Raw genomic sequence first — 23,330 nt, 5'->3', positions numbered from 1 at the left:
TACCGTATTTAAGGTTTCTAAACAAAATCACATTAAAAAAAAACCTATTGACTTTAAGATGAGGAAACCAGAAGTGCTAAATGCTAACTCATTTCCAGGTTTTAGCATCATTTCTGGGGCACTCTATGGTTGGCTTTGGCTCTCTAGTTTCACAAATGACCACTAACTTTGCACCACAGCCTCTTTAAGACATAATATTTTGAAATTTAAGTATTAGGGTGCCATGCCCCTCCAGCTCCCTCTTGGGGGCGCCACTGCTATGATAACTGTATCTCTGTGGTCTTCTGGCGAACTTGTAGTTATTCGAAAGTACTGTGTGGAATTTTCATTAAATTGCTGTTGCAGTAAAATTGTCTCTGGAATCCACCGCATCTCAGTGGTACTTAATAAAGAGCTTATAATACGCATTTTTTTTTTATCTCGATACCGCTTATTTTCCCACACTGCGACCTGACCAAGCACGTGAAGCAGCCACGCCTGCAGTCGTGCGTAAAGACTGCAACATCAACCACGACACGATCCTGGACAGGCTGACATGGAGCGGAGGTGAGCCGCTGCAGGCGGACTGCTTATGAAATAAACAGCGCTTGGATGCTAGTGCAGTGGGTGGAGTTTTGGGATGCTTTAGGTACAGTACAAGTCGTTGCCTCCATACGCCGAAGCCATGCGTAATAACTGTGACCACCGCCGGTGAGGAGGATGCTGGAGCATGAGGCAGGAGCTGACATGCGACTGGTCCGTCAGATGAGCGCAGGCATGAAGATCCAGGCCGGGGGGGAGCACATGGGCTGCAGCAGGGTCGGAGAAAATCAGGAGGTCATCTGTTTACAATGTCAAGAAGAGGTGGTGCGGGTTTGTCCGGGGAGTCCGCGCAGTCCTCGCCGCGCCATCGCGACGCGCCTGTCCTCCGGATCCGCAGGTAAAGGCTTCATATGCAGCATGTGGGACCAGAAAACAGGAACATGACTTTTTATGTCATGTGGCATTACATGCGTGGTTGGTATGGCAGCATCAGTTTACCCTCACTTAACTGCTGAGCTTGGGCTGGAATGAGGGTGTGGCGCTCCAAAATGCTCCAAATTAGGTACATCTCCCTCAGTAAGTTATGAATTGAACCAGATAAATTAACTAGTCTGTCCAGTCTTATGGCAGATGCTTTTAAACTGGTTTATAGGTACCACTGAAGTCCTCAACAGAATAGTTTCATTTAGGGACGGTTCATTATTTATGAGAGGTGAGGAAGGTGGTGTAAAACAAGGGAGGCACTATTTTATTAAGCATTGGGGAGAGAGATATAATTTTTAATTTGGATGAAGGGAGGGAGATTTAACTTAAAATGGTTGTATTTTATGTTTACCTTACCTAAGTACCTCCCAAACCGGAAAGTGGGTTTTAAAGGCACGTTTTCTTTAGAAAATGTCAAAAATGACACCAACTGTGAAATATGTAATAATAATATATTTTGGAGGGTTATTCATATTCCTTCAGTCACACAGGGAGCTGAAAGAAAGATTTCGAGGAGCTACAAATCCATTTTTATCCGGGAAGAGTCACGTAAAACAAAAAAGTCACACCCCTGCTCTCTGACAAGTACAGTCCCTTAGAAATATTTAATTTTCTGTTGCCAGGAGTTTAAGCTCCTTATGTGAGAACATCTGACTTGAAACTTTTGTGGTCTGTGTTTACCACACACACACACACACACACACACACACACACACGCACACACACACGCACACACACTTCATTTTCAAATTGCAACTGCCTGAAGGTGAAAAGATCATCTAGAAGCAGCGCTGCTGCATCACAATATATTGCTGCTTATCTGCTGCTCACAATAAAATGGCAGTCCATCTGTCAACCTGTGAAGCTGCTACAGTCATTTAAGATAGTGAATGAGCCTCTTTGTGAGTGAACTGACTTTGTACACAAAGCAGGAGTAATGTAAAACATTGTTAAACCACCATCTGATTATAAATTCTGGATGTCACTGCTCATGAGGTTAGGTACGGTAAGTTTAGCTTTGCTGACTTCCTATAACTTGGGCAATAAATGATACTTGATAACAGGGAAGAAAATGTGCGAGCTTATGCGCTGAAAAGATTTCCAGTCAGTGATGAACTGCTGTGCTGTAGTTGCTCTTCTTTGATGCGGCTGTAGGTGTTAGATTAGAGAATAAGGAAATAAGAGTTTTCTACAAAAGCTGCTAAATGAGCAAAAGCATTTGTATTCAGCTTTGAGTCTGATGCCAAAAAAAATGTTAAGCGGTCCCTTGAAGTGGTGGCTGCAGTGCCACAGGAAGACTTTTCCTCTGCTGAGGCAGATTAATCATTTAACCTCTATCTCCCTTGATAACTTCCAAATTAGCCCTTCAGTTTCTTGCTATCACTGGAAGCTCAGTGATGGAATGCAGTGTTTCTCATCAAGTCATTTAAGTGATTAAGCACTGTATATTTATCTTGTGTCTGTCCCTTTCTTGGGTTGGGGTTAGCATTATTTTTGTGGGTCCATAAACACGGGCAGACCACATCATAACCTCTTGTTTTCCTCAGCAGCAGTTTGAGGCGTTTGAGTGGCGGGTTGGATGATTGATTAAACGATCTGGTCAGAGCTGATCTGATCAGATCATTGGATGAGAGGAGGAGCTGCTACACAAGCAATTGAAAGCAAACTTTTAGACCAAGTGTAATTAATGGTTAAGTTTAACTTTTACCGCGCCTGATGTTTGCTGCTCCGTCTGTGCCCAGAGTATGCCCTGCGCTCCAAAAGTGTGGTGTAATCAATAACCAAATGGTGTATATATTTCAACAGCACTTCTAACTAGGCTTGGGCAGTATCACAGTATTATGGCATGCCAGAGTATTAGAAATCCCAAAGGTATGTTTTTTTAAAAAAAAAAAACGTATAAATACACGTGCTCCTTTTTGTATTAAACTCATTGTATGAAGTGCACAACCATAAGGTAAAAGGTAAAAGGTAACTTTATTGTCATTTTTCTTAAATGTAGTTTAAGAAAAATTACATTTTAAGATGATCCTAAATCCTACTACACCTTTTGGCGTCACCACCAGAGCTCAGTTTCCAGTCTCTACTGGTGAAACAGGCAGCAGTTACAGGAAGGAGTTATACGACGGCAAACAGATGGCGGCCGGCAGGCAGAGAGACAGTGGGGAATAACAGCCTGTTTTTTACACCTAACTTGGTGAATTATGAGTTTATTTTGACCAAACCAGGATGGTTTAGTTACATTTTATTTTGTTTCTGCTGAGTTTGATTTCAGTGTATTTTATGATGAATTACGGAGGCAATTACGCCTCGTCCGTCTTCCATGACCGAGAGAAAGTTAAATTCAAAAGGTGTTCAGTTGTATTTCATGTATAATAAGGAAAATATGTTTGAGAATATTACTTGTCTTTACATTCTGTGGGTTCCTATTATTTATTAAGCCAAAAGCTGATTGTAAGTAAGTAAGTACAAAAAGATAAAAAGGAACATTAAAGAGACACAAAATGACTACAAAAATGGGTAAAACAACCACAAAGAGACACACAGCTTTAAAAAGACCCAAAGTTACTTCAGAAAGAAACAAAAGTACAATAAGATGCATAATAACTACAGAAAAACACAGATGAACATTTAAAATGAGGCAAAACCGTCACAAATTCTGTGTCCCTCTCTTTTTATATATCTGTGCGCAGGGGTTCATTGTCTCATAATCTGCCCATGCATGTAGTCATGGTTGTGTGCCAGTGAAGTTGCAAGAATTTCAGTGTGCATCTCAACCACATACCATATGTATTTTTTATTGTGCTACACTGACCTAACAGTTATCAGAAAGGATAGTTACTGTGAAATTGAATCGCTATGTTCTAGCCCATTAATCAAAGGGTTAGGGGTTGTAAATGAAGATTTGAGTCCCTAACAGTAAGCTACAAACAACAACTCCTGCAGAGCTTGAGGCCTTATTCCCTAGACACTGTCAGAGTTAGTGAATGGTTCTCTTCCTGTAAGTCTTCCAGGGTTATGGGCTCATTCTCTGCTAGTGTTATGAATTTTATTTGCAGTGGATGATTTCATTCCTATCATAAATTGGTAGACTAAGGCATAAAAGCTGCCAGACTCATGGATTTTATTTTCTAACTTCTGCCAAGGTCAAGGGTTTTTCCCCTTGTGTGGTTTGATGTGCAGAGCAGGGCACTAACATTCCAGGATTAGGAGTTTCATTTCTGTAACGCTGCAGGGTCATGGCTTTTCTCAAGCCCCCTGGAACAGCACTAGGCTTAATGGACACATTTGGAAGTGTAGGACATATGAAACAGAAAAACTTTTGCTGTAGGTATCCATTACAAAAGTAACAGCTACAAAGGTAACTAAAACTATAATGGTCACCTCTGCTGAAAATCAATGCTGTTGTTGCACTGTAAGTTGGATAAAAGAGTGTCATGACGTGCCGTATGTGTGATCTCGCTATCTGTCATAGACCGTGAGCCCAGCAGTAGCAGCTACAATGCCTCTTCAGGGACCTTCTACAGCTGTGTCAGTCAAATCACCATCGGTAAGTGCGCTTTGTTTAAGGCATATCTTGCAGTTTTGTTTTTTTTTTAAAAAAAGCATGTTTTGAAAATTATGTATATGTGGAAATTATAAATTTGTACTTAAAAATTAAATTCCTATAAAAGAGAAAGACCATAGTAGTGGTCATTAGGCTTGGGCGATACCACAGTATTGTGGTATACCAGGGTATTTTAAAAATTTAAACTGTATGATTTTCAACACCGTCAAAAATACAGGTGCTTCTCTTTCCATGAGGCGTTGTGCACAGCACCACCACCAGAGGTCTGTCTTTGCTGGTGGAACAGACAGCTGCTGGTGGTGTGGATAGCTTTACAGGACTGTAAACAGCCGGCCTGCAACAGCAGAGAGAGAGAACATGAGGAAAACTGAATATTTTTACATCTGACTCTGTGAATTAAGGGCTTATTTCACCAAACGTTAATTGGTGAATGTTGGAACAGTGGACCAACTAACTAAATAATTAAGAAAACCAACCAAGACAGTTTTAGTAAGTTTTATTTTGTGTCTGTTGAGTTTGAATGACGTGTGTATCACTGAGTGTTTACAAGGCAGTTAAGCTAAACGCAGGTGAGTGCAAGAGAGAAACTTTGAATATAAAAAGGTGCGCAATTGTATTTCTCTGTTTAATAAGGAAAATAGTTGTAAAAAAATATAGATTCTTTTGCATTTTGTGAGTTTTTCATCTTTATTTGTTATGCAGTTATGCAAAAGCTGAGGGAGCTTGGGGCAAGTAGCGAATTCGTTGGTTACACAAACATATACTGTATACCCCAGTGAAATTTCAGGAAGGTATGATGGTATTAAAAGGTAGATAACCACCATACCTAGTGGCCATGGATTCAAGAGGGTATCACTCTCAAACAGATTTACATAAAACCATTATACTTTATGTGCCTGTCAGCACACAGAAGAAGACGAAATGTACCATGATCACCTCAGTCAAGCAAGAGTTTATTTCCACTTCCAGCACACTTCAGACTGGTGCAGTGATAGAAAAGCCATTGACTGAATACATCAACTGCTGTGTTGATGTGCTGCAACTTGCAACCCCACTTAAAATGTTGCTACTAGAATTTCAAGAGGAAAATCAAGAAAATTAAAAGAATTAGCTCTCCCCCTGCTGATTTTAACACAGATGTGTTGTTTGCAATGTAGCATCATCAGGGAAACAGCATTGATAGGGAGTTTACTGCATCCTTTTGTCCCGAAGGTGTCTTGGGGAAGATCTCTGTCCTAATCACATTTTCTGGTGACAATGGGAACAGTCTGCAGCATTGCTTTTAAGCCTGCTCAAAATTGACGTGACTTAACAAAAAAATTGAAGCAGCAAATGGAAGAAAAATGACCATCTAACTAAGCATGTGAATGTGTGTGATAAAAACAGCAGCGCGGTGTGAGTGGGGTAGTGATGTATTACAGTAACATTTTAGAGAACTTACTGCAGTACAGTAGGGTGCTGTCAAATCTAAGCTCTCTGACGGCGTGCGGGGGGGGGATTAAATGTTGAATTTGCTAAGCGGTAAGAAAATTAAAGATCTCCCCTGACATGTTACTTTGTCTGTAAGTCAGGAGCCGGTGACATGAAATAGTGCGCTGTTGACGAAGCTGTCTGAAATAATTTCCCTGTCTGTCATAAAATTGCAACCTCCTGCTTTTTGCAATATTCAGACCTTGGCTTTTGACAGTTTTTCGATGAATGTTGCAGCCTGGTTAGTGGGAGAGGCAGTATGCTGGAGGCTGTGACAGTTAATACTGTGGGTTCAGCTGAGGCCTTGCTGCGGCTGCTGCATGCAGGTGTTCATGTCTTCTCTCTGTGCTAAATAAAATATAAAAAAATAAAACTAATGAAGTGCTGAGGGAGAGTTTTGGACCGTTGAGACTCACCCACTTGGTTTTTACAAAGGGAAAGATCTATAGTCTTGCCCCGCACTCTGACATCAAAAAGTTAGTGTGCCACGATTTAAAAGCCCCAGCCTTTGTTTCAGAGGAAAATACTAGTCAGCATCACCATAGGTTCTTAAAAGTTATAATCGATTATTATCTTCCATCAGTTCCACCCTGCTTCCTTGTTGTAGGAATTGATTGCTGTTGTGCAGCTGATAGACAGAGCTAATCTTCACCCTCAAGCAGGGATTCGCTGATGGATGACATGAAAAACAATCAAATGCACCTTGCTGAAACCTCTACAGCACTGACCGTTAACAGCAATACACATCCCTAGAACTGAGAGTCAACTCAATTTAGCTTTTTTTTTTGTCACTAATATATGCGATGTTTTGGCATCTGAGAAGAGACATTTCTAGGAGCTATGAACATGCTCATTTTTTTCTGTTGCATCCCTGGAAATGATTGAATTCATGTCTTGGGCAGTAGCTATACTGAGGGAGTGTTTCTCAGGGTTGTGCTGATGCTGCTTTTTGGTTATCAGGTTTATTCTGTGAATTTTAAAAGGATATCAGCGAACTTCAGGTTGTATATAAAACAGAAGTATATTGAAGTTATTATAGACATTTGTCAGTTTTATTATAAGCTAAAGTGTCCTAGTTCTTTCTTTTAAAACTCATTTTATTGTCATTAAGAAATAAGGATAGACATTGCTAATGCTCAGATGTGACGGAAAATTGATACAGCAAAGTACTATGATATTTTGCGTGGCAATATTGTATTGATACACCAATGCTGGTCGTTGTTTTTTATCATAGAAATTATTATTATTGCACATACAAATTAAACTTTTGGTTGCCTACTAGAAGAATAAAATTAATGAATTTTTCTATCCACTGGATACATGTGCAATAAATGCAATAAAATGATTTGATGAGATGAACACTGAAAACTTAATCTCATCAGATAAAAAAAAGAAAAAAGAACATTTAACGTGGTGAATGTTTTCACAATACTCTGTACATTACTTAACATTTAAAATCACAATAACATTGTATCGTGACTTAAGTATCATGATAATATCGTGTGAGGCTTTGGTGATTCCCACCAGTCTTATCAGCTAGTGTGTCGTTCTCTTTCTTTTTAAAAAACTTATTTCTGTTGACATCAAAAATGAATCCATTTGCAGAGGATTGACATTGCCCATGCTCAAAAAGCACCTGATATAGCCCCTCTCTGCAATTCTCCAACACTGAAATTGGGGGGACTGCATCTGAAAATGTTTGTAACTTTTCAACAGAAAATCGAATAATCGTGCCCACTTCATGAGACAATAGATCTTTTTCATTCCTTGGACAAGTTCTCTTTTTTTCATGATTTATCACATCCCTCCAAGCTGCAGCCACCACTGCTTAAAACTGTAGCCAAAGCAGAAGCACCAAAAACTGCAGTTCCTCAGATGGCCACTTGAGGCTGGTTCCAAAATGGAAAAAAATCCCCAGTTACTCTGTTGTTAAAATGGAGAACTTTAAAGCAGAAATAAACATGTTTGTATGTGACTTAGTGTTTTGTATGTGGTGTCATTCGTGGGGTGTTAATTTGTTACATATCGTATAAATTATTATGCATATTCGTAAGATAACATACGATTGGTTGTATGAGGATATGCTGACGGTGATCTCACTGTGGCTACATCTTTTTTTCCCACTATGACTGCAAACTACTTTGAAGTAAATGAAATTTCTCATGAACCCCATGCTAGGGTTTATACAAATCCATTTCACATACTGGTAAACACGGTTATAAAAAGGAAAAAAATAATAACCATGATGGAAGGGATTATTTAACTTTGTAAGCTACTTCATATTTTCTGGTGACTTCTTTATTGTCTCCAGAAAATTTGAAAACACGGACATTTCCAACATAAACGATCAAGAATTGCCTTGTGGTCCCCATGTTAATGTAATGAGCCACCTTCTGACTTCTTATATACATCGTTTTTTCTTGTTAAAGAGGATCTATAACCATTAGTGTTTGGGTCGATTTCCAATTTTTCCAGTCCCATCTAGTATACAAGCTAGAACTGTTAGATTTAATGCAAACACACTCCGACACAGTGGAAACATTAAACACTCTAGATTTCTATTCCCATCGCACCAGCCCTACATCAACCTGAAGGACTTCCACCACAAGCCTCTCAGAGATTACTGCAGACACAGAGCTGAAACTTGTTATTGCACAGTGCAGCATGCAGCCCAGATACCTGCACCTGCATCTGTTGTCTTACCTTTGAGGCTGTCAGGAAGTGGAAGTGCTACATATCTGGGTCTCGCTCTCCTCAGAGAGCCACGCGGGCACTTTTTTTCTGATGACTGCGACATAGATATTGCTTAGGACACACTATGTCCAAAAAGGCTGCGCGCTCCGTGAGTTTTGGAGGTCGTTCGGATACATGCCAGGTGTGGATTACCACCTCCAACCCTTCTGTCATTTCGGATGACTTTCATGGGGTGTTGAGAACCGTTGGCTTAATGCAGATCTTTATGGCTTCTTATGAATTATGTTACACTATATGTACCTACATCAAGTTTCATCGAGTTCCAAAATCACTCAGTCGACCGTCTGTTGGCCTTGCTCTTTATAATTTTATTGCTTCATGAACTGCATTATCACCAGGCTTTATGTATATTTTTTCTCAGACAGCTTCAATAACACAGCATTTTCCATTTTCTATTTGTCCCACTCTCATAAAGCATATCTTAAGAATGCCTAGAGGGAATTACTTCAAATTTGGCACAAACAACCAATTGGACTCAATAATGAACTTTTTACAATGTGGTATTCAAACGTCAAGTCAGTGTGACCTTGCATCAGTCTAATTAACTTGATTGCGACATCTCAAGAAGGCCTTGAGGGAATTTCTTCAAATTTGGTTTCTTTCTTTTAAAAACATATTTTTGCTGGCATTAAACATGAGTTCATTTGCAGAGCATTTATTGCTCATGTCCAAAAAAGCATCTGAAATGGCCTCACAAGTTTTGTAACTCTTTGAAATGGACAATCTAACGTTTGCGCCCACTTCATGAAACAATTGTTTATACCATTTTCAAGATTCATTACATTCTGATTTTAGTGGTCGAATGTCAAGGTCGCTGTGACTCTGCATCCATCTAATTCTCGTGAATGGGGTATCTCAAGAAAGCCATGATGAAATTTCTTCAAATTTGGCATCAACATCCACTTGGACTAGATGGCCAAACATCAAGGTCACTGTGACTTTACCAACATGTTTTTGGCCATAACTTAAGAATTCGTACAGTAATTTGGACAAGATTTTGCACAAATGTCTGATAAGTTAAATGATGAAGTGATGATGCTATATATCCCAAATGTCAACTTGACTGTGACATCATAATGTTCTGCAAAAATACATTTCTGGCCATTACTCAGAAGGGGAGATATATGGTCAGATATTGAACTGGTGACCCTAATCTAGGTACCTACCTTGAAACTGTGCTGATTGTAACGATCATGTGTATTGTGTACAGCATGTTTTCACAGACGTAAAACCATGAAGCAGTAATTCTAATTGTCTATGCTCTTCTCGCTTGGTTCAAGTAGGCAGTGCTCTTGTGGGAAATTTTGATGTCACAAATTTCAATGCACAGATCAGGATTCAGCAATAACAATGTAATGGCAGTTGCAGGGTTATCTGGCGAGGCCACTGTCAGTGAAATCTGACCAAACCACAGCCATGCAGCTCAGAGAAAGCAGGTTAGCTCAACCATGATTTTTTCTTAGTCCTTATTTCTTGATAGGAATTTGGAGTCAGAGAGAAAACCTGCATTTTAAAAAACTTCTGGAGCTTTAAAACTGTCAAACTTAAAACAGGAAAATGAGAGGTTTTCTTGACATGACAATGAACTGTGATCTTATGTTCTTGGTAGTCTGTGCAGTCTTAACCCAGAAGGCAGCACACAAACTGAGAAAGCTGATTAAAAAGGCTCATTGCAAACTTGGATTTGGGCAGGGTGGAGGGCAAGTGTTTGTTGGGCTGATTCAATGGTTGAGGAGTGGGAACGGGGAGCTGACTTCAGAGAGAGATCAGGCAGGTGGAGATAAATCTGAGCACAAGGAGACAAAAAGTAAATTCAGGAATAAAACAAAGGGATCTGAGCAAAATACTACTTTGGCAGGAGAAGGGAGCTATCCGTGTGGCAGACAAAACGATCTGGGGAAGTCTGAGCAGAGAGCCGGGGTTTTATATGCTGCAGCAGTTAATAAGTGATGAAGATCAGGTGTGCCAGCTGCCAGATCAGCTGTGCCAGTTTAGGAGCAGGAGTGTCCACGCCCAAGAACACACATGCACACATAAACACACACAAGGAAAACACACAGGAGAGGCACAGACACAAACAGTTTTACTTCCATGATTTTTAGCCTTGAAGCATAAAAATAAATCCTATTAATGTCAGGGAAATTCTCTGTGTGTTGCCGTAGGGGAGAGTGGGGTCAGTTTGGACGGGGACAGTCCAGTACCTTTTAAGTGTGCCTGGAGCAGATGACCATATAAAAAAACTCCAGCGCACTATGATGTCATACTGTGGCCAGAGTAGAAAAAACTTTTGGAAACAGTGTTCAGAACGATCAGAAGCCTTAGGTTTTTGCTCGCAGGGATTACTTTTACATACATTTACCTCATTACTAGAAACGTTGGCCAAGTTACTACATATAAATATCCAATCATCCTGATTAACTACTAATAATCAGTATCAGTATCAGCCTTGAAAAACCAGTATTGGTCGACCTCAGGTCTAATGTCTGCTGGATTCCATGTGTACGCAGCTTAACTGTGTTACTTTTCTTTTGCAAACTTTCACAGAGAAATTCATCCTCTTTTCTATCATTTCCAAGCAGCTGTCAGGATTTTGTTCACAGGGTGTTGCACAAGACAAATTCCCCTCAGGGGCAATAAAGATCTCTGCGTTCCAGTTGTTATAAGTGCTGACTTGAGCACAAACATTTTTTTTCGGTGACGCCTGGCCTAACGCGGTCGAGCTCCGTCGTGTGAAAACCCCCTTTGTTGTTGAAGAGAATCTTAGGTTGTAAATTAGCTGAGCTGAGATGTATAGCTCAGATTTACCTCCAAATTTATCCTCCAGCTGAATGTGCTGTGTGTGAGGAGCCAGCTGGGACTGCCAGGCCTTCCACTACTCTGCTATTGATCGTGTTTGTTCGATGCTGATGCTCCTTTGAAATCTGCTGGGCTTTGTCTTTCACAGGAAACCAGGAGGTGGAGGTGGAGGGGGGGGTTCTTCAGTCCCACCTGCCCCCTGGTGTGTTACATAATGGCAGTGTAGGAGAAAAAAGTCAAAGCATCCATTGTATATGTTCTGATAATGAATAAGGATCATGTATGCAAAAATAACTTTCAAAACCTAATTTGAACTATCTACACACAATCTTAAAGGTCATTTACCAAACTGAATCAAACTGATTTACAGTAAAAGGTGACAGTGAGCAGTGACGTTTACCATACATTCATATTTTACTGAGATTTTTAAACCTCTAGATCACATTGGGACAGCTTTAAAACCTGAAATAAATACATAAGGCAATAGATATGAAATAAATGTAAACACAGATATATAAATGAATCGTTAGTTTAATAAATAAATAGTTTTTAAGTTTTATTTATTTTTCGGGGGACTTTATTTCACAATTCCACATTTATTACTTTCAAGGGATTTTGTATTTCACAATTTGACATTTATCAAATTTAAGGGATTTTTATTTTATAATTTTAAATGAATTTATCAAAATTGACTTTTACTTAATAATTTCACATTTGTTTATTTCAGGAGACTTTTAATTTGAAATCCCACATTCGTTTATTTCAGGTAGCTTTTATTTCAGAAGTCCAAATTTATTAATAGTTTTCAGGGGAATTTTATTTCACTATCCCGCAATTTTTCTTTATTTCTTTTTTTTTTGTCAGGGGACTTTAATTTCACAATTCTGCATTATTTTTTTTCAGGGGACTTATATTTCTCACCTCTTTATGTTGTGTTATATTGGAATAATGGAACAGGATTCTCCCACATACCCTAACCCTAACATAACAAAGCAATAGCCCCAAAACAGTAATGAATTACAATCATATTTTTTAAGTCATTCATTTAATATTGATCTAAATGGTATTCTATAACTGCAAGTCAATGAGTGACAATGGCACTAGAATTTGCCTTAACCTTGAGTGCAAAATGAAATAAACATGGAACCCAAGAAGTTTCTCACAATCTGAATGTGCATGAATAGTGGATAATTATGCAGAAGTGTGGACCATGTGCAGCTGACTTCTCATTAAGGAAGGAGGAATAAAGGGTCTGAAGCATGCTTGGCTGCTCATGAGCTGCCAGTGAAACAGGTACACTGAGATTTAAGGTTAAAGAAAAGCCAAAGTGGTTAAAGTCTACTCAACTGTGACAACAGATGAAAGCATAAACAGGTCTGGTAAATGAATGGGGTTCATGTTTATGTAGCACGGTGACAATCAGAGTAACAATGGATGACACATTTTGTAAGAAAGGGGCCATTGGCACTGGCAGTCTCTGAGTCAGACTGAAAAACACAAAAGCAAATCAGAAGAATTCACGCAGGCAGCGTTTTCAAGTATCTAAAATGCGTGTGACAGAACAGAGCCTTCAGAGAACCACTACTAACTCATGACCAAACCACACAAACCAGTGATCGAAAAAGACAACTAAAACATGTTCAGAAATCAGGGTTTCATGATGCTGAAATCTAGATTTGCATCAAAAACACAGCTACAGTATCAAAACCTCTTGGCAGTTATGAAGAAGTTATGGTTTATGTTAAGCATTATGGGAAACAGTGCTTTTACATTTAGAGCTTCAATAATTATTATTGAGCTTGGAAATAGTAATTTGACACATCCCATGCACATTTTCTTGAGCTTTTAGCCAAATCTTGTAGCTTTTATCATCATATTGCCAGTAAGTGTTTTATCAGAGTGCTATTTTCAAGGTGAATAATTGACCTTTAAACTCAATTTTTTTGGCCAAAATGAAGATGATCATGCTTCGGGACAGTGAAGGTCAGGTGAAAAACATCTGACTGTTCAATCTTAACAAAGTACAAATGTACCAAATCAGACAAAATTGAAGTGTGACCACTTTAAAGCCAACACTGACGGAAAGAAATTGAGGTGGATTTAGAGTGCCACTTTACCCCCAGTGTGTTTGGAAGAAGAAGCAAAACAAAATTTACGGCCTTGTTTGGCCCCGTCAAGCTGCCAGAGACACTGAGCTCAGCCCAGAGCTGAGCCGAGCTGGGTCGCCAGTCTCGGAGGCCTTGTGAAACCGAGAGAGAAGCCTTCTGAGGGCAAAATCGAAGGTAGGAGGCGAGCCGAGCTGGTTCAGCAGTCTGAGAGTCCTCACGAAGCAGAGAAGGAAAGCTGCTCTTTGCTCTTCTTCTGTCAGAGAGATACTGAGAAACTCCAGCTCCACATCATGTCTGAGCACAACCACACACACCACCAAACCTCTGCCTGAAAACTTACACATATTTAGGAATCATTTTGATATAAAGCTGCAAAAATGTGGGGGCAAAAACATGAAAAACATGATTTTAGTGAAGAATATGCATATTTTGTGTCAGTCTTACATAATTGGTCATGCAAAATATGAAGACTCTTAGACGAAGAAACACCTCCTGCTGTCTGCACACCTTCACTGTCACCTGCAGCACGCAGTTGCATCAGACAACAGCTGGAATTGGATGTTTTAATGATGGTCACAGCTTTCACCACCAGAGGGCAACATTGCTGAGGAGATTAATGTGCTGGACTCTGGACTGTTATGGATTTACCAGTATTAACTGGATTGACATAAATTTTCTTGTGCTGCGTTCAAAAATAATATAATGTAATGTAATATAATATAATAGAATTAATTGTGTATTTAAAACTATGTTATAGAAAAATATAACAAATATATAAATACTTTTTTTGGTAATTTTTTTTATTAATTAAAAATTAATTATTTAAAAAAAAAATTAACTCTTTTTTTGCTTATAATTTTCTTGTAACTTTTTTTTTTTTTTACAATTTTTTGGCTATGTCTTGTGAAGTGTCCAAAAATTGTAATTATAATAATAAAGAGTTTCTATTTAAAATCATGTTGCAGAAAAACATATAACAAATTGATAAATATATTTTTCAACACTTTTCAAATGTCATTTTCTTTTTTGTTTTTGTTTTTTTCTTCTTTTGTTTTTTGCTTTTTCAAAAGTAATTTTATTGTGTATGTTTTACTACTACTTTTTTGTAATCTTTTTGGGCTATGTCTTGTTAAGTTGATGTTGCCTTCTTGCCATGTTTTTGAAGGAAACGATACCAATTTATTCAGGTTTTAAAGGGATAAAAGGTCAGAGGTCACATTGTTGAGGAGGAGATCCCCCTATGTTCATTTTTGATAGATGGAGAAGAAGTACATTCAGTGTCATCTTTTATTGTGACACTTGTTAGTTTTATGCATTTTGTTCTGATTGTTGTCCCTCTGCAGGGTTTGACCTCGGGGGTCAAGTGGCCATCGGCTTCTCTCACTGGAAGAGTCCTTTCCCAGCGAGCAGCCAGAATCTCCCCAGTCCTGACTGCGTTCACTCTGAGGCTTCGGCCGTCCCGCCCATCAGTGAGCACCTGGAGCCAGTGTCCTGCCCCGCATCGCTGTCAATCACCCCGCTGCCCACCTCCGCCAGTCAGGAGACGCTCTGCGACAGCAGCACAAGTACGTACAGTGCAGTACAGCACATGCTCTAAACTACCAGAACAGTCAAAGTGACTGTATTTTGTTGAGGAAGCCCTCTGCGGAGAAAATATGTACATGTGTATCAACCGTCTGGGGGCTGCATTAAGCAATGGAGATAAAATGTAACAAAGAGTACTGTAAAAATCCAGGTAAAAGCTGAGCCCCATTTAAATGCTGAGTGCCTTTTACTATTTACCAGCTACATGTTTTAAAATATAAACTCAGGTCTCAATAAGACGCCAGGTCTGGTTGCCATCAACATTGCAAAGTGGTTACTATAATTGATAGCATGCACAAACATTATTTTACTTTTCTTCAATGAAAATTAAATTTTATGTTCATCGTAAAACATCAATTATTAATTCACTTTTAAATTTTTATTCAAAGCAGCACCAGGTTATGGTACCTTCTTTTCACTCTTACCCAAACACATCTCAGAAATCCGACTGAAATTATTCACAGTATATCTAACTTTATTTAACATATTTTACTTAAAAAAATATAGTTTCCTGGACATTTTTCTTAGCTTTTTTAAAAATATAATTTTCTAAATCTACTACTTTCTTGCAATTTGCTCAAGTTGCTCATTGCCTTTTTTCCCACATTTTTGAATGAAAATCAGTTTGCTGAGGGTTCAAAGGTTTAGATGTGTGTGAAAGTGATGTTGCTCCATGTTTCAGTTTATTAAATAAGAACTGAGAACATGTGAACCCATCCTTTAATACTGAGTAGTTCATGTGTGTGTGAGCTGTGCTGTGTGTGTGCCCTTGAGCCTCCATCAAGAGGTTCACACTGACACTGTCAGCGGTGCCAACTGTCATTGTTTTGGGCTACAGCAGCATTGACACAACCAGCCCTGTTTCTGATTGGCCACTGTCAGAGCAGCTTAACCTCTGATTGGCTGCCAGGGAAGACTGATTAAGAATGCCGATGAACAGCACACACCTCCTCTCCATCCCTCTCTCTCTCTCTCTCTCTCTCTCTCACTGTAAACATCCTGCTCATGCTTGTGTTTTTTTCCTCCAGAGAAGATCTTGGGCAGCGTTTGTGAGCTCTTGGCGTCACTATGACAGATCTGTGTGGGGCTCTGTGCGTGTGTGTATAATGATGCTGAATCGAGCGACGCAGTGATGAGGAGTAAAAAGTGGGGATGCTGGTTTCCCTCGTGGGACGTCGTGTTTGTTTGTTTTCCTCAGTGAGGTCATTTGCACGCTGGGGCTGGGGGGGAGGAGGGGTGACCGCTGTATGTGTGCGTGTGTGTGTGGGGACAAATCTTCTGGCTGTTTGGCATCTGCTGCGTCTCTGGTTGGGAAGCACCCCCCTCCTCTGTTTCCCTCTGAGGGGTGAAGCTGCCTCTCTCCCTCTCTCCACCTTCACACGGTGAGTGATATCAAGTTGTCTTGAAGCGAAGGCAGCTTGTTCACCAGTGTTGTTTTTTTTTTTTGCTGCAGTGCTCATGTGTTGCTTTGTCCTACTCACACTCTCTACACTGCTTCATGTCTCTCACGCGCTTCCCTGTGACCATGCGAGCGTTTGACCTTCACACACACACACACACTCATTTTCTCTCCTGTCTCTTGGATGTCATTTTTTTCATTCACTCTACTTCTTCATCCTGCACCAGTTGTAAGACACAGAAATGGGTCATGTCTGAGGAAGTGGGTAAATGTGTGTGCTGCGACCGTGCCATCCAGGCACCAGTAGCAGGTTGGCAGGTGCAAAATCTCCACTGCTTGCTGTCAGGGAAAACAAGCAAGCCAAAACCCTCTTACGCCGTAGGGCATGATGGGAGCATCCAGATGGAACGATTTTTCCACACAAGTGTCTGAAACCCGACCCCCTCAGCAACACATCACACCCCCATCACCTCCCGTCCTTCCCTTTCCTCCTGCAATCTTTTATTCTCCTCTCAGCGTGAGACGTCATCTCCAGCCTGGGTTCTATTACACTGTGTACTTTTTTGCCTCACAAACTTAAAAGGCAAAGATAATCAATGGGACTTTATTTATCTAACTAGAAAATGCATTTCCTGTGGAAAATGAGAGTGGATGCTGAAAGCTAAAAGGAATGCAAAACAATGGCTGAGAATGCAGAAATATAATTATAATTGCCTGAAGCATCTGAAAGTCGGGCAGAAATAAAAGCTGAATTGGAGATGCAGCCTGAAGATGCTACCAGCAGGAATACATTGCCGGAAAAGATGCAAGTTAACTTAAAATACTGTCAAAAGTGAAAGTTGAAATGATTTAACTCAAACGGCTGGAAAAAGAAATGATTTGTAGTTTAAAAGGTATAAAATATAGAAAAAAAGTTGAATACAAGCATAAATGTCCTCAAAGAGCATCATATTGTGACATTTGCATGTTTTTTCTGAAAGTATGCAGAGGGAGTACTTTTAAAAATATGACCGGGAGTAGTCTGTAAATTTAAAAAATGAAGAGAGGAAGAGTTTCAAGCGGAGTAGATTGGAGATTTGATTTTTTTTTTTCGAATTCACTTGAAATTTTTTTTTATGTTTAAATTATATTTAAATCCATGGGCTTTTATTTTGATAATTCTGCTTTGTCTGAGCCTCCCTGTAAATCAATGTAACCATCTAGGGGACTTGTATTTTGAAAATCAAGCCTTGTTCAGGCCCTTTTGATTTTGATTTGAATTGTTGCTGTAGATGAAAGTATGCAGGAATAGGTAGATGCCAAAGTTAAAAAAAATAAGACAGCTAGAAGAACAGCTGAAAACTGCTGCTGAAACCATCCACGCTACTAAGCAAATTAAGTAGCTGTTTGTGGCAATGATCTAATGTCTGCTATAGATTTCCAACATTACAACTTGTTGCTTAAATTGTGGTGCTGCAGACTGATTGTGAGAGAAAGTAATCATCAAAGCCAATGTATTTTAAAAAGACACTTCACTGATTAAGTATCACACTTAATGTCATTCTGAGAAACAGATTTTAAAGTAAAGTAAAATAAGTCAAACACTGGATCCTACACTTCCAATCATGCAGTTTTATGGTGTCTTTTGTCCTTGCCAGAGAGCAAAGAAAATGTTTGCCTCATGGCATACTTGACCATCTGTGCCTTCCACAAACAGTGTATTCAACCAAAACAGCCAGCAACATCAGCTGTGAGCTACATGGCATTGGTAGGTAGCAATGGGTGCGCTGACTCTGAGTGTGTCTATGTGTGTGCTTTTTTTTTTTTTTATTTAGGGGAATATATTGGCAGAAATGGAATACAGTATAATAAATATGTCTCTTTAGTGTATAATCACCTGAAAATGTGAATCATTGTTTTTTTGTTATGTTAGAATAAACCATTTATATCTACATAGGGAGCAGGTCCTCGTTTATGGAGATCACTCTGTTGCACCACAATTACTGCGTTTCCACCAAAGTTTGTGCGTGCATGAAGGTTTTTTAAACATGGGCAAACCCGCTAAATACTGCATTGCCACTGCAAGTGAAAACACTGCACAAATCGGCTTTTCTTGTCAGCTTTTGTGTTTGTGTTTGTTTTGTTGGTGTGTCCGTGTGATGTCGCGGACAGGCAGGAGAACAGGTAAACAGTACACAGCAGCAGGAACAGAAGTCTGAAAACTTTTCAGTGGTTTCTTCTCATAGATATCTCTTACTTATTTAGTCTATCTTTCAAACTTGGTGCAGATGTATTTGGATCTGTATTTAAGCACTGCTTAGGAGGATTCAGACGATAATTAGTGACGACACATCATTGCATCTTGCTGGTTAAATTCGCCGGGGTGTTGCATTCCCATCAATGCCGATTGGAGCCAGAGAAAACCTGTGTCTGCTGCAGAGTCATTTAACCCGGGTATGAATGCTGATCATGTGCATTCTCATTTCATTAAAAAGCCAGATGTTATTGTTATTTATTACATTTAAATGCATTGTAGATCCATTCATTACATCCAGATCCTTTCAGTCCCCAGCCCATTTAGGTATCCCTTTCAATATTTGTAAACTTAAGTACCTAACCCCACTCTTAACCATGTACTTGAGATCTGCAGTCACCTTCTGTTGACTGAGAGGAGAGAAATACTGGCTGCAACCAGCATGAGATATGAAATACTGATTAAATATGTATCTGACAGACATAACCTACTTACTTCTGCACAGATAAATTTTCATGAGCTACTTGCTCCAAATACTGGAGGTCTTGATTCAACAGCATTGTGGTGATGGCTTTAAATTATTGATAAAGATACACTGTACATGAAAGAAGAATCAGACTTGTGACACTGACATAATGGGATCAGCTGGGTCATTTTACAAGAGAAGACTCACTCTGTTGGTCTTTTTGAGCTGCAAAAAAACACTGGTAATGACTGGATTAGGTAGCTGTGGACTATAATTCTTTAAACTGAACTGAACAAAATTATTTCGGTCACCAAAACAGGTCTGTAATGCGTCTGCACTGTATGTGACTACATGTTTGTCAGGTGGACAAATGCTATGACCATTGTGTAAGTAGGCAATTGTGTGCTTGTGGTGGAGTCTGGATTTGCATTTTTGCGAGGATGAGTGAGGACAACAAACACTGAAAGGTTGAACACGCAATGCATTTGCATTCTGATAAGTGTTATTAACCCTTAGAGCACATCGGCACATTTAACACGCTTTTCATTGATATATATATATATATATATATATATATATATATATATATATATATATATATATGTATATACACACACACATATATATATATATATATATGTATATATATATGATATAATCACTATGGAAAAATGTCCAGAAATTTTCACATTTGTTTTTGTTGGTTATTTTCAGGTAATTTTCTTGTAAATTTTTGTTATTTCATGTAATTTTTTTGGCCATTTTTAAAAAAGAAATCAAGCCAATTTGCTCACATTTCAAAGGGTTAAATGTCAGTGAAAGGTGTTGTAATGCAGCACAAGAAAAATGATGTCAATCCAGGTTTTAAAGGGTAATTTTTTTTGAAACTCATAAATCTCATATTAAATAGCTTCAACACCTTAAATTTTATTAACTGTACCTCAGTTCTGCAGAGGACAGCTGTGTGTGCTGACAGAACAGCGGGACCATGTGTCCTCAGTTGTGGCTCAGGTTACAGACGTACCATAGAGCCTTTAAAGTTTGATGGATACATTGTTTGACTGGCCACTGTCTCGGCGCAGCGGCATGATGTAGGCTAATATGTGGTGTGTCAGTCCTTTGAGAGCCAATATCTATAGTAAGCAATTCTCTCCGCTTTTAATGAGACTGGTTTGGGAGTGCTGTGCGTGTGGAGGAAATGGTGTCGGTGAGCGTCTTGAATACGGCGAGCTGAGGTTGTGAGTTAGTGCAGTTGATCCCTATTGTCAATACATACATGTAGAGTATGTGCAAGAAGTGCACTCTGAATAAGCGTCTTGTCATAAGTGTTTTTTAATTACCAGGCTCTTTTGTATCAACATACAGTGCAGTGCAATAAACACTATCAACCTATGAAAAAAAAAGTAAAATTTAATTGCAATGGATGTTTTATCAACTTTATCTTTGCAGCTGTAGAGCTTCTGTGAGATAGTAAAACCCCAGTGCAGTGAAATGTTTACTACCACTCCGAGTAAAGGAACAGGACACCGAGCATTGATTTTTCACCGGCATGAAATTTATCGCGTTTCTATTTAGCTGCATCCATAGACTCCAATGTTCCTAAGCATCAACGACTGATGAAGAGCCAGGATGCTTCCCCAACCTCTATCTCTGTCCCCACTACTACTGCTCAGCAGAAAATTTTTAGCTGAGTCACCTATCATGTCACAAACCAAAATTCAGCACGCAGACCTCGAAGACAGCCACCCACCTCCACTGAAGGCTTCTCGCTCTCCAGAGAACCGAGAGTAAGAGATACAGACATATTTAGATAGATGATTTAAGCTGTTTTGCTAAGCTTTGAATAATTTCTCACCCCCAAAGGATGAAGTCTGTTTGACAAATAGACCCAATTAGCTTGTGTGTTCCTGTGGAGGGATTCTTTTCAAGGTCTTTCAAGGTTAATCCTTATTAAGGAGATAAAAGTTACTACACTGTCTCTCTTTTTTTCTGGGTCTTGCCTCTGACTTTCACACATCTTTCTCTCTTACGTTATCCAACTTACTCTATTTCTGCTTCTTCTTTCTTCATTCTACGTTTTGTCATTTTTCTTCAATAGCCATAGCCAACAAACCAGGGTTTTTTGGTTGACTCTTACTGCTTTTGTCACAATCATTTCCAGACAAACATCATTCAAAATTGAGTCTGCACCAAGTTTGAGAGAGAGACCGAAAAAGTAAGGTATATAAAAAAAGGATTTAACCAATGTAATATTTTCATTGGCCTCCATGCTACTTTCTGTTGTTTACTAATCTGTTATCTGGCTTGTCCATGACATTGACCGTAATACACCAAGAAAAAAAAAAAAAGCAGTGTGTACACGGCTCTGGTCTACTGGCAATCACAATGGAGTCACCTGTTTTTAACAGGATTTTCAGCATTTAAGAAACCTGCCTATATTTGGGCAGGGAAAGAGTACAAAGTGAAAATCGATCGATGTTGCATTTACATGCACTGTGCTGCACTCTCACACATTGTCTTTGTGAAAGAAGTCCCTTGGTTTAATGCTGGTCGAACAGTCTCACTTTGATATGAAAAGGTGACTTAACATTTTTGCGGGTAAATTTTAGTCCTCTAGGTCATAAACCACGCTGTTTTTAAATAGAAAATCTTAAACCCACTCTTAGAACGGAACTTATGACTGCGATACAGATCTATGGTTGGAGGCACAGATCTTGTGTCAGTGGTCACAACACAGAACATACCCGTGACTAATGAGCTGACAGTATTTTTTTGTGTGAAAGAGATTTGAAAGAGTGTTGTTACTGCTCAACCGCAATGAAATGACCATATCATTGGTGGTTTATAGGTTGACTGATCAAGACAAGAACTCAGTCAATAACTGTCTAGTTGATGGCATCAGTGGCTTTGAGAAGTCACTGTGAGATCTTCTTTCACTTTTTCTATTTTGCACCTTTGTGTGTTTACTATGAGAGCACGAAATAAATCACAAAAGAGTAAAAAAGAAAGTAGTAACAGAGGGTTACTTTAGTTAGAATGACTCCAAAACATGAAAAAACAGAGTTTGATAAAATATTTTTCGTGTCCTATAGGTGTGAGTTTATCTCTACATGGGTCTGAGCCCCAGCGGCGGCGCCCCCACCGACGCAGAGTCCTGCTGCAGCCCGCAGCCTCAGGCTACCAGGCAGCGGACAGACCTCTCGTCTTTCCCTCCTCTGGGAAGGCAGACATCATGGAGGAGTCCTCGTCTAAAGCCACGGACTCCAGCACTCAGGATGATGTGCCTCCCCTCGGTGAGAGCCAGCACACTGGAAAACCTTATCTTATTTATATTATATTTGGGTTTATTAAAAAAAAAAAATCAACTCATTGCCTCAAAAATATTAAGTAAAGCTTTGATTTTTAAGTAAAGATAACTTGTTTTTTGTGAGAATACAAAACTTAACATTTAATATATCGATAAGCTGCAGCTACAGCTTCCAGGTAGATTAGCTGGTCACCTTCTGCACCAAGGGAGTTGGAAGATTCTTTCCTTGCTAATGATGCCTGCAAAAAAAGCTACTTGACACCTAATAGCAGAATATGACATTGTGTGTGTATTAAAAAACATTTCCATGATGTGCTTTGTATGGAAACCTTAGCCTAGATGTTCGAGTAACAGGCGACGAAAAGGTGATGCTGGGTCACGGAGAAAGAATCTGTATCCCTGTCTACTTTTTAATTGGTCTCTCCCTCATTTTGTAAAGTGCCTTGTGTTTTTCTGTGCAAATGGAGGCTGAGTCCAATGAAGAGACTGTAACCTCTACCTTGAAGCACTGTGCTCTGAAAACAAATTTTACTTTAATAGTGAGGTGGTTTCCTAGTTTTCAGCTAGTCAGAAAGAAGCATGAGAATAAGTTCCCATCCTCATAATAAAATATATTCACCAAGACAAATTTTACAAGAGG

The 23,330-nt window shown here is 39.3% G+C and overlaps 1 protein-coding gene across 2 annotated transcripts in view; it reads left to right on the top strand.

Moving 5' to 3' along the window:
* Positions 1-348: 348 nt before the first annotated feature.
* Positions 349-23,330, top strand: part of LOC121961204 (anoctamin-4-like) — a 45,758-nt gene continuing 22,776 nt past the window's right edge. Inside the window, exons 1-4 of one of the 2 annotated variants that reach the window (XM_042511097.2) lie at positions 349-919; positions 4,481-4,555; positions 15,045-15,266; positions 22,476-22,676. In XM_042511097.2, the coding sequence (XP_042367031.1) occupies positions 700-919; positions 4,481-4,555; positions 15,045-15,266; positions 22,476-22,676 (718 nt within the window). In that variant the 5' untranslated portion in view covers positions 349-699. Of the gene's footprint in view, positions 920-4,480; positions 4,556-15,044; positions 15,267-16,294; positions 16,668-22,475; positions 22,677-23,330 lie in introns of those variants that run through there. The other variant, XM_088072501.1, reaches the window with a different exon arrangement.

Source organism: Plectropomus leopardus, chromosome 22, assembly GCF_026936395.1.
Source record: "Plectropomus leopardus strain MGB_pleo_1.0 chromosome 22, ASM2693639v1, whole genome shotgun sequence".
In the NCBI taxonomy this organism is placed as follows: Eukaryota; Metazoa; Chordata; class Actinopteri; order Perciformes; family Serranidae; genus Plectropomus; species Plectropomus leopardus.
The sequence above is the reverse complement of the archived record's forward strand: the minus strand, read 5'-3'. Positions and strand labels throughout refer to the sequence as shown.